The sequence below is a fragment of the Tachypleus tridentatus genome, chromosome 2, assembly GCF_004210375.1.
Source record: "Tachypleus tridentatus isolate NWPU-2018 chromosome 2, ASM421037v1, whole genome shotgun sequence".
NCBI classification, from domain to species: domain Eukaryota; kingdom Metazoa; phylum Arthropoda; class Merostomata; order Xiphosura; family Limulidae; genus Tachypleus; species Tachypleus tridentatus.
In genome coordinates, this window is record NC_134826.1 from 48,945,943 (window position 1) to 48,958,940 (window position 12,998).

General features: G+C 36.0%; 1 protein-coding gene across 3 annotated transcripts in view; it reads left to right on the top strand.

Moving 5' to 3' along the window:
• The window catches only part of LOC143243175 (ras GTPase-activating protein raskol-like), a 199,953-nt gene that overhangs the window by 60,954 nt on the left and 126,001 nt on the right, over positions 1-12,998 (top strand). For 2 of the 3 annotated variants that reach the window (XM_076486974.1, XM_076486976.1), the window contains exon 2: positions 12,049-12,194. In XM_076486974.1, coding sequence (XP_076343089.1) covers positions 12,049-12,194 — 146 coding nt within the window. Of the gene's footprint in view, positions 1-12,048; positions 12,199-12,998 lie in introns of all 3 variants that reach the window. The other variant, XM_076486991.1, reaches the window with a different exon arrangement.

Genomic DNA, 12,998 nt, shown 5'->3' on the forward strand with positions numbered 1-12,998 from the left:
TATATTTTTATTCAACTTGTATATATATCTGGAATTGAGACTGAGGTATCTGTTTTCTTCTCTCTCTTTTGTTTTGGATTAAAGTTAGAATTATAAAATATATATTTTAGATGGCATATCTGTAGGTAAAAACGACAAGTTATTCGATCATATCAGATTACACAGTTAACTGGACGAAATTAGAGGATTCATCAACTATAATTTACCAATCACATAGTTGTCTCTAAGGGCCTTCTGTGTCCATGTGTGTAAACGAAATGAACAACCTAATTTTGGAAAAACGCGATACCTATTCTCAACGGTTAATTATCTCTGAGAAATGCTGTTTAAAAGATTAATAACGTGGTCATATAATTTTTTGCTGGACGCCAAATAGAGATGAAGAGAATTGGTTTGTTTTGAATTTCGCGCAAAACTACTCGAGGGCTATCTGCGCTAGCCGTCCCTAATTTAACAGTGTAAGACTAGAGGGAAGGCAGCTAGTCATTACCACCCACCGCCAACTTTTGGGCTATTCTTTTACCAACGAATAGTGGGATAACCATAACATTATAACGTCCCTACGACTGAAAGAGCGAGCATGTTTGGTGTGACGTCACATTATAACGCCCTCACGGCTGAAAGGGCGGCACGTTTTCTTGTCTTCACACACGTCATATCGTATTTCTCGCATAAAATTTGACGATGGAACAGAAACTGACTAGAGAAAAGCCATGTAGCTGAAAATGATGTTATGTTATTCCACTAATGACATATTTGAGAAGTGACAAGTATACGAGATGAGTACAAGTTCCACAGAGCGAAATAACATATTTTATAACTATATATATTTCTCTCTGCAGCCTGAAGTAAGAACGAATAGTGAACTTGTCTTTGTAGGCGAGAATACTTCAAGAAGAGCAGAGACCACCAACGACGGAATTCTTAAAGTTGCTGGACCACTATTTGACATGGAGGTTAATGGTCCTATTCCTGTTAGATCTACGCTAATTCTTAATGTGAGGTTTACAGATACAACTGGATTATCAGAATGATTCCATCCGATTCCAGAAAACTAATCCTGATGTAGCAAGCAGTTGCTCCAGCTGCATAACCACCTTAAAAAGGGGCACAGAAAGGTATGTGGGTGTTGTACAGATGGTGTTGCATGCAGCTGTTCAGATGAGAGTGCAAAATTTGATGATGACAAGGAGGAGGACTTCGAAAATTAAGAAGATCTGCAGGGCATTTATTAAAGTTACGCCAGGTGGCGTAACAGATTTAAATTAGAGGATACTGACGATTGAAATATGCAGGTCATTGAATAAAGTTACACCAGGTGGCGTAATAAGATTGAATTATGGAGTATTGACGATTGAGGAGAAAATTAAGTAAATCTATAGGTCTTTGAATAAAGATACGCCAGGTGGCGTAACAAATTGTTGAGTATTGACGATTGGGAAGGAGAATTAAGTAAATCTATAGGTCTTTGAATGAAGATACACCAGGCGGCATAATAAAATATTGAGTATTGACGATTGGGAAGGAAAATTAAGTAAATCTATAGGTCTTTGAATAAAGATACGTCAGGTGGCGTAACAAATTGTTGAGTATTGACGATTGGGAAGGAAAATTAAGTAAATCTATAGGTCTTTGAATGAAGATACACCAGGCGGCGTAATAAATTGTTGAGTATTGACGATTGGGAAGGAAAATTAAATAAATCTATAGGTCTTTGAATAAAGATACACCAGGCGGCGTAACAAATATGAATCGTAGAGTATTGTTGATTTGGGGACACATTATTTGTTATGTTGTTACAGTGATTGTCCCTGGTATTTATACACAAGTCTATTTCCTAGGCCTGGCATGGCCAAGCGCGTAAGGCGTGCGACTCGTAATCCGAGGGTCGTGGGTTCGTGCCCGCGTCGCGCCAAACATGCTCGCCCTCCCAGCCGTGGGGGCGTTATAAAGTGACGGTCAATCCCACTATTCGTTGGTAAAAGAGTAGCCCAAGAGTTGGCGGTGGGTGGTGATGACTAGCTGCCTTCCCTGTAGTCTTACACTGCAAAATTAGGGACGGCTAGCACAGATAACGCCTCGAGTAGCTTTGTGCGAAATTCCAAAAACCAAACCAAAACCAAACTATTTCCTATTCAAAAGAGCGCATCACTACCGATCAAAAGTTGGGAGCACGATCTTTCGTATTTCTATCGATTCATGTGCCTATGTATAGTCCTGAGTTGCTCCAAGCTGCATCATGTATCCAGTGGATTGAAACTTACTGTATATTTTAATTGTGTCCACCTATATGTTTTAATGCGAGACAAGTAATAGCATCCTGATTTCATGGAAAAAGCAAAAACAGACGAGTTACCACTTTATTTAAGTGATATAAACAGAAGTTTTCCTCTGTAAAACGGTATGTATATGGAGTTACAACGCTAAAATCAGGAGTTCGACTCCCCTCAGTGGACACAGCAGGTAGTTCGAAGTGGCTTTGCTATAAGAAAAGCACTGTAAGCAGAAGTGGGAAAAGTAGTGTGCTAGTAATAATAAACTTGAAGGTAGTCATTTTGCAAAAAATTACCATTTCTTTGCATTGAATAATGGTATTTATTGTAACATTAAAAACCAATCGAAAATGTTAAAAGTTTCATATCAAAATATTTGAAAATAACTTATCGTTTGAAAAAAAGTATAAAAAAAACGTTGTATCTTTTTATATTTGGACTATATTTTCAGAAACCCCCTTTTCCTAAATTTTCGACTTGCCATTACACGATTGTATATATAAAAGGATATCTGATTAATTATGTGACTGTTCTTCTCGTACCCAGGAAAAAGAGATAAAGGTATAAGCTATCTTGTAAACTAATGCTACACCAAGACTTACAACTTTAGAAACTGGGTTTCGATACCCGTTGTGCAGCTTTATGCTTAAGTACAAACAAACCACATCATGAACCAAGAACGTCTGTTGTAGAAAGGAAGATACTCTGTTAAGCAGAGTGGTTAAAGTCTGTTGATTTTAATATCAAGAGAGACTATCCATGAAATGGACACGTCCACTGGTGGGTCTTCAGTAAGTGTTCGATTCCCATAGTTAGACACACAAGCATTGGACACCTGATGTTACTTTGAAAGTAAACCGTGCAACTCCTCCTACACTAAAATATGCTACTGTTCAAATGTTTTTATTTTCAGAATGTGAAAGGCTATCCAAGAACGTTTGATAATAAAAATTCCCTTTTTATTTCTTAAGATTTAAGCAAAATTTTCCGACTCTCTGAGTCAGTTTATGATTTACTAACTGATTTTCCTGTTCAATGCACAAGAAATACATGGGGGAGAGGGGGGGCTATGACATAGGGAGCAAAATTCGAACTCCGACTTCTATATCACGCCTCACAGGGTCCCTAAAGTTATACGACAATTATAAGGGGACACAAAGGAAGTTTTGTCAAATGATGGTCTAGATCGTTACGTACTATTTGTTTGTCTTAGAGCAAAGCCACATTAAGATAACAGTTGTCCACCGTAAGGAATCGAACCCCGGATTTTAGCGTTGTAAGTCCATAAACTTATCACTGTCCTACCAGGGGACATCAGGTATCGAGCAACACAAGATGAGAAGTGCAACTGTTGAGTGAAAACTAGTCATGATACAGGATAACTCATTACTAGCTGTTACTGTGTCGCACGTGATACATGCAGTTGGACCGAAAAATTAAATTTCAAAATACCATAATTTTCATCTTTACTTTTTAGAGTTAACACTAAATGTATAATAGTGAAGGTAACTGATATCAAATAGAACGTCTACACGAAAAGAAGACCACGTTTCTAGCATCTGAAACTTTTAAGTCACGTTGTAATCTGGTTTTCGAATTGTTTTTATAATTGATTTTAGTTTCAAGAAATCTAAGTTGAAAAGTATCTTTACCTATTTTTGGAACTTTTAATACATATAATATGACGCAGTAATATTACTTCATGCTTTCTTTCACTTGGGACACTTGTTGGTGTTAAGTTTGAAGGCGTACAACCATTAAAAAAAGCGCATTTTTAGCTGAGGCGTAGCAGCTCATATAATGTTACTGAACACTACCAGCCCCCAATTCTTGCGCTGCTCGTTACCAAAGAAAAGTAGGATTGACCGTCACGTTGTAATGTATCCACGGCTGGATTGAACCTGCAACCCGCGGATTACGAATCGAGTCTCCTGATTACCAGGCCATGATTAAAAAGCTTTGTTTATTTGTTGTTAAGCCCAGAGTTCTACAACGGGTCTTTTGTGCCCTGCCTACTGCGGGTATGGAAATGTTATCTTTAATGAAAGGTCTAGCACAAAGTCAAAAGATGTTTTCTGTTTGAGAAAAGGAGATTACGAATAATAATAATAATAAAAAAAATTCATAGAAAATTCGTGCAAATTGACTGGACCGGCGCGCTTTCGTTCAACATTCGCTCACACTCGTACATTCTCCAATTCTGTGGTATGCATACCGAGCTGAAGTCATAACAACGTGTTGGTTATCTTTATTAGTACAGTTTTACTAAGAGTTCTTCTAGATAAACTATGATTGGTGGTAGTAACCTCTCTGCCCCTAGACAACGAAAGAATCTACAGGGTGTAAGTACAGCTACTCGCTATTGTACGAGAGACCCTCGAGATCTGGAGTTTACACGTGGGCACCTGGGGTGCACGTGAGTACCGTCGCTGCATTACTTACAGTCTGATAGTTGTCGGTTTTCACGGTACATTAGACGTTTTTAAAGTCACTTATGAGAGGTATAACTGTTTCAGGATTGGTTGGTTAGTTCTTCGGGGTCATGAACTCTTCCATACACACACACACACACGCGCGCGCGCTCCGATCTATTATTAAAGAAATATGCTAAGAAATTATCTGTTTACGAGCAGACTGACGTGTTTTGCTGCTACTTAAGTAATAAACTTGTACAATGTTGATGTTTACTAGCATGGTTCTCCAGCTAACTTTAATACATTACAATTTACGTTGTTTATAAACTCGTACAATGGTGATGTTTACTAGCATAGTTCTCTAGCTAACTTTAATACATTACAATTTACGTTGATAGACTGCAAATAGAATATTGTATAGCTTTGTGTTTAAATTCAAACAAACAAACATAAATTACTTATTGTATTACGTGTATGTGATAAGTACACAGTAAAAGTTTGTGTGAAAATGAATTTGACATTTTTTTACCCGTTTATAAATGTCGTAATGCTATTCAATGATACAAATAAAGAACAAAAAAACACGAGATAAAATTTAATACCACTTCTCTAAATATGTATCAATCATTAAAAGTTCGAGATGTAGCTAACTATTCGAACTGAACTTATTAGGTTTCTCGACCTAAGAGCGTTGTAACGATATGATTATGGAATACAGAAAATAGACAATGATCGCGTGAGATGAAAAAATAATAGTATTCGAGCTGAACTACATTAAATTATATGACCTAAAAAAACCGATATTGCTATCAGAATGTTACCCAATTTACACCCTAAAAACGTCTCAACGTATTGTCGTATCACACTGTCGCGGATAAGGCATGAAACCATCAAATTCCGATTTTTAGTTTTCATCTTTACTGACCTCACTATGTTGAAATGACCTTTCAGTTTTATTGCATAATGAATATAATGTATAATGTATAAATATCCTTTTTCGGTTTGGCTTTCTAATAAGACATAATAACTGCAACCACAGAAAGGTGACGTCTGTTAAACGTTGTATTGTATATATTATTGTCATTGTGAACAATAAACAATGAACTCATGTAGTCCAGAAAGTGTACAACGTTGCTTTATGTCTTCTGTAAATCAATGTACTCTTCATTTAAGGCAATTAAAGTTATTAATGTGCAAATACAATGCCTGGTTAACAGTTCTTGATGACATATATTCATATACTCACTATTGCTTTGTTTTGTTCTCATTCTCAGCTAGACCTCGAGTTTCTGTCCAATTTTATTGTTGCTTTAAAACAAACTCTTGTTGAGGAGATTTAAGTGTACCAGTTTGGTTTGTTTTTAATTTTGCGCAAAACTACACGAGGGCTATCTGCGCTAGTCGTCCCTAGCTTAGCAGCGTAAGACTAAAGGGAAGGCAACTAGTCATCACCACCCACTGCCGACTGTTGGGCTACTCTTTTATCAACGAATAGTGGGATTGACCGTAACTTTATAACGCCCTCACGGCTGAAAGGAAAGACAAATGATCTAACAAAAGGGGAAAGAGAGAATAGTTAGTAGATCATGGGTATCAGAAACTGACAAATAGAACAGGAAGTGATGGGTCATCCTGTTTAGATACACCAGGATTTTATCCTTTGTTTCCTAATACTTCTGGAACAAAGCCGTAATGATATTGCCATTTATAATTCGGAAAATCCTTAATATTTATTATATGTACATGTTAATGTGTAACCTAAAGCTAATCCTTAGCTTTTATATCTCCATGTTAATGTATAACCTATATGTAATTTATGGCTCTTATTATATCACCATGTTAACATATAACGCACAACTGTGGCTTCGTATTTGAAAGGAACAATAAACCTTATATAATTCAAAAAACAAGTAAACCGTTGAGACAAAAATGGACTCCGTACACCGCAAACTGGGTTTCTGAATGTATTATAACAGTGAAAGTCAAATCCACTATTCGATTAGATAAGAGTAACCTAAGAGTTAGCGGTCATTGTTGTTAACTAGTTGAATTTCTTCTAACCTCTCAGTTCAAAATCAGAGACAGATATGTGTAAGTATTGCTCTACAAGAAAATCGGAAACAAATAATATACATGTTTTTTTTTTCACCCCAGGTGTCGCAAAATAAAAGATAATTGTTTTTCATTAAAGGTAATATAATAAAGTTTTCCTGCTTGAAATGCCAGAAAAACAACAACTAAATATTCTTAGTGTTATGTGCACGTTTCTTTTTATATATTTTTTTAAAGACGCTGCTTTTACTATTTAAAAATAATAATGTTTTTGAAATTAATGGAAAAGTGAACGTTTCTGTTTATTACATCTTTAATCCTCTTGAACAGTCAACCAATTCCGTTTCGTTTTGCTATTACGTTTTTCTAGATACTTGATTGGATGAGTAGGCTTATCTGATGAGGACAAATAATAACCTCAGGATTGAAGTTCGGTCTCGAAATATTAACAAAAGTTTAAATATATCATAGACTGTAATAAGAAATTAATTAAAATTCATAATAAATTATTTTATTTTGAGATGAAACCAAACGTGAATGCTGAGACCTCACTGGGCTCAGTAGGTTCTGTTGAGTGCCATTTATGCAAATAAAATCATTAAAAAAACAAAAACAAACTACATAATTGTTTAGCTAGATTCTAACCACATCGTTAATAGAAACTCAATTTGTACCATTATAAGCCCACACAGTTGCCGCTGAGCCACTGCAGGGGGGGGGAGGCGACAAAATAAGTAGCTATAGTTATGCATTGACGTAAAAAGTCATTTAGTGACACACCCATATATTACAACGAGCTGTTTAAATCGTTACGAATTACAACTTTGTTGTTTTAAAAGCAATTAAAATGAGGTATATATTATCGTAATAATCTCGTAGGCTTAAGTACCGTCGTTACGAGCACAACTTTGTTGTTTTAAAAGAAATTAAAATGAGGTATGTATTATCGTAATAACAAATCTCCTAGACTTAAGTACCACGTTGGCAAATGTTGGTTTTATTTCACTAACTCACAGGTCCCGACGTGGCCAGGTGGTTAAGGCACTCGACTCGTAATCTGAGGGTCGCGGGTTCGAATCCCCGTCACACCAAACATGCTCATCCTTTCAGCCGCGGGGGCATTATAATATACGGTCAATCACACTATTCGTTGGTAAAAGAGTAGCCCAAGAGTTGACGGTGGGTGGTGATTACTAGCTGCCTTCCCTCTAGTCTTACACTGCTAAATTAGGGACGGCTAGCGCAGATGGCCCTCGAGTAGCTTTGTGCGAAATTCAATGACCTATAAAATATTTATTAAGATAAAATTATTTAAGCCTCTTCACCGGTATCATATTCAAACAATAGAGAAAAAATAAAAACTTGCCTTATAATTTGAATATAACTAATTAAAACGTTAATGATATAATTGCGGCTGACAAAGAACTATTTGAAAAGCTTAAAACTTTTATTGGTTCAGAAAATGAAACATTTACATTTCGGAACTACAACTTACGAGTTTCCTTTTTACGATTCTGTTTTCAACGAACATTGTCTGTCTATCTCTCTGCCTATCTGTATATCCATCTCTGCATCCTGTTTTAAACTAGATATAAACATACTAGAGAATAAATTGTATAGAGGTCACTCACCTGTCTACCTTTTTTCAAGCCTCAGGGACAGATACCTCGTTCACGATGAGAGAAATCGTGCTAGTACTTGTTATTGTTTTTCATGTTTGGAACAATCAGGAAGCGGTTATTCCGCCAGTGAAAACGGCATGGAATTGGAGCACAGATTTTTTTTTTTTTAAAGTATATTATATTTGGTTCACTTGGATAATCAGTAGAGGTCAGCACTTTGTGATCATGAAGACACGAAGCTATGAGCTGTTAGGCTTGAGTATAAATAGAGGAAAGAGATATGTGGATTAGCGTGAAAGAGTGATGCTAAGACTAGTTATTAGACTTGAAGTTAGCAAATTTAGGCTCATTAGTTCTTTCAGATATTATCTTGTTATAATGATAATGTTATAAGAGTTTGATAAATATATCGGTAGTTTCGTATCTTACAGAACAGAATGAATTTGTGTATTATCTCTCACAAACCCTTAATGTACTTGAAATATCAAAATGGCTGGAATGTGATAGAGTAAAATATAACCAAAATATAACGCTTTTTTCGTTTTACCCAAATATTCAATTTTAAAAAAAATCGTATACAGTGGCAAGGAGTTGTATAGTGGGGATGTACTTGACATGCAGATAGATTGAAAGTATGAGGAGCTGCTAATCTAGTGGGGTCTGGGGGCATGTCCCCAGAAGTTAATATAATAATATAAGTTACAATTGCTGTATAAGTCAAATAAGTAAAAGTGTGGATGCTACAGGGCTCATATTTCCGTCGTCTCTGTTATGGGTGAAATGTAACTCCCGAGTTGGATATTTTGAGATTATTGCTCATGCACATTCAGATCTTATACTAGCAATTCACCCAAATCGAACTGAGATCTAAATGTTCATATTTCACAAAGGAGACAAAAGTAACATTTCAATTACAAGGTTAAAAAATGATAAATGAAATACAAGTAAGGTGTTAATAAAGTGTTGTCAGTCTATACACACGTGTGCCGTGCTCTATTGATGAGGGGTTCTTATTACTCTGATTATGTTATAAGGAAATTTTTATTCTAGGTTAGCGCTGTCCATGGACGCTTTAAAATAAACTGACATTAAATATATTTTCCAATAATAAACAAGAAGGAATCATCAATAGTCATAACACTTGAAATTCCTTTCGGCAGGATTAGTGTAATTTAATCTTTTAGATATTTGCTTGTTTGTTTTATTAGTTATATTTTTGTGCGTTACAATATCAAGAGTGGGGCGTGCGTATACCCGATTCGGTTTTATTACTCATCAAGACCTATTCCAGCCTAATCTCAAAATGAAATTAATTTAGTTAGTATTAGTCTAAATTAATCTACGAGACCTTTGGTGTGGTCAAATACATCAATAGAAGTGGTTTGATTTTCTGAGCTCGACCCTGTAATTAGATGTTAAATCGGTCAAAAGATGACGGAGCTTTGAGCTAAACGTTTGTACTTTACCGCTCATAGATATATTTTGGCAGCGCCATCTTTTGAGGACAATGCTTTAATTGTCATATTTAATACATATATTAATGTGTGGTTTTTAAAATCGTAATAGAAGAGTAATGTATTAAAAACCACATTCGTCTTACTATGGGTTGACTCAATGGTTCATAATTTATAAACTTTAATGATTCCTTTGTTGTTGTTGTTTTATCAGACCTCGCGGATGTGTTACTTAAAGTATTCGTTATAGGCGGTCGTATGCCGCATTGACCATATAAAGACTGTCTAATGTGTTAGTAATCAGAGGGCTTGAAAAAGACGTTAATAGATAAATAGCAGCTGTGACACATTGTTGCATTGTCCACAAAATAGACAATAATGAGCTGATGGCTCGAACTGATGATTCATAGAAATCTATCGTTATAAATCTCCTGTTCCACTGTTAAACTTACATTGTATATAATATTATGACAAATATTAATTTTTAACTTTTGAATGCTATTCTCCTAGACTAAACTCAAGTAAGTAGTTCTTCCCATGTTGAGTTTCAGGTCTTAGAAACCTGGGAGGGTCAGATACGTTCGACCTCTTTTTCCAAAGCAACTAACTTTACACAACGATCAGGTTAAACACTCTCAGGATTCAGGTAAAGTTATCCCTAATTTCAAACTATTGATCAGAAGGAAGGTAGCCAACGACACCCGCCATCACAAGAGTTTTATCTGCATCTTTGAAGCAAATAACATTGTCAATTTCATGACGCTCTACAGCTGAAAGTGCGGATCATGACAAGCTTTATTGCGTTAACACTAGAATGACTAGATACTACTGTTTGCAGCCCGACGGACTAACCACTTAGCCACACCCAACTCGGTTAAATTAACACAGTGTATTTTATTTTAGAGAATTTAAATTTGACGAACATCTTTATGGCGCTTGTTTCCAAGCTGTAACAGTTAACAGGTTTCTACATTTAAATATGTAACGAAAAATAGAAAAATCTGTGTTTTCCCTTTCCTGTTTATAGCGGTTAAATCTACGGATTTACAACCCTGAAATTAGGGGTTCGATTTCCCTCGGTAGACATAGCAGATAGCCTGATGTGGCTTTGTATAAAACAGACACACACTTTACTGTTAGGTATAACCCAGCGATACAGGTAATGAAAACCGTTAAATATTGTTGTAAGTGTTGTTTGATAAAACATCAAGAAATTAGCTCCTGTACACTTAAATCTCGTCGTGCTAGACTGGTGGCCCTCAAACATTTTTGTCACCACACTACTTCGGAGGGTAAAAGACCCTACGGACCACCTACCGGTCCTACCCAATACGCTTTCGCCTGCTACCGCAAAAACAAACTCATCAAACTTAGTGTAGAAAATGTCGCTGCTTGTTTTTGATTAGACATCAATCAAGTGATGTCTGGTTACTAGCTGTAGAACTTTAGTTGTGGCCTGTTCTCTCTTATGGTCGCGGTCGTGGCGTTGCGCGTTAGTGACGTGTATTTTGGACTACCTCGAGGATGGTTGTTTGTCTTTATGGATTTTGCTCAAAGCAGTTTAAGACTTGAGCGAATGTAGTTAGTCATCACCACCCACCGCCGACTCTTGGGCTACTCTTTTACCAACTAATAATGGGATTGACCGTCAAATTATAACACTCCCATGGCTGAAAGAGTGAGCATGTTTGGTGTGACATGGATTCGAACCCGCGACTCTCAGATTACGAGTCGAACGCCCTAACCACAGTGTGCTAGACAATATAAATACTAGTAGGCTAAGTTCTTTAAATCTATCTTTGTCGCTTGACAAATATATATGATAGTCAACACTAGTATTCTCTGGTAAGAGGTAGACTAAAATTTGGCGGTGAGTGGTGCGGATGAACTGTCTTCGGTCTACTTTATTTCTTCGAAAATAGCGACGGCTAGCGCTGATACCCTTAAATAACTTTGCACGTAAATAAAACAACAAAAAATTGATATGATTCGCTGATCGTTGTATCAGAAATTTGAAAATGTTGTAAGACAACAATAGGTACCATTATTGTTTTACTTTCTTTAAACGACAGTTTTTTTATCCCACATCGATTAAATCTATTGATGAAACTATCCAATAACATATAACTTTTGTGGATATTAATCTGATAAATATACGGCGCAAGAAAAGTGAAGTTAAGGTATGTAAGTTGAGTAATCTAGAAAACTGTAATGTTAATTTTGTTCACTTCAGACAAAGAAAACTTTCCGGAACCCCAGACAAGTGGAAGGTGGAATTCACGACGCAGTCCAAAGTTAGAACCACGCTGGGAACCTTTCTATTGTGTGCTGAATCAAGATGCCTGTTCATTCACTCTTTATCCTACAGAAGAAATGAGTGTAAGTACGTGAATATTTATAAATCAACAGTATACGTACACAGACATTGGTTTTAGATTATTTTAAAACTTTGTTTATAGTGTTTAGTTCATTGACTACATTGCATTCAAGTTATAGAAGTAGACATATCAGAATCCAGTGGTCGATAGTTAGTCGAACAGATATGAAATGAGTTGCACAAACCATCAGTTTTAGGCTTATGATAATATCAGAAAAACACGTGGGTTCAAGAAGTCTTGATACAAAATGAATAAAAAACCCTATAACCCGAGTACTTTCAAAAGGTGGAGCTCTCTCCTTTAGGGGCAAACATCCATAAACGCGATTCAGAATATTGTGATTAATTTCTATACATATAAACATTTCTGTTAAACTGTTCCCTTCTTTTTTTTTCTCCAAAATTTCAGTCATTTGTAATCGTTAATTTGATTGACACTATATTTGGGTGACTGTGACTGAAATTGTGTGAACCAGTTGAATAAATGTGATTTAAACGCATTTACTATACCAAATTACTTACAACTATCTGATATTTGTGAAAGTTGGATGACAATATAAACGATAACACTTATTTTAATATCTTTCATTATTGTCACGAAAGAAAACTAACATCGTTTTCAACACAAACACTCCATGAAGTTTTATGTGGTTCATAAATGTTTAGGTCAAAATAAGTAAATTTTAGTTGCGACATAACCGATTATAAAATGGTTCCAAGTTTTTTCTTGTTCACGAATTCTAGTTCATTAGCTCCGTTGTCCCCGCTGGTACAGCGGTAAGTCTACGGATTTAGAACGCTAAAAT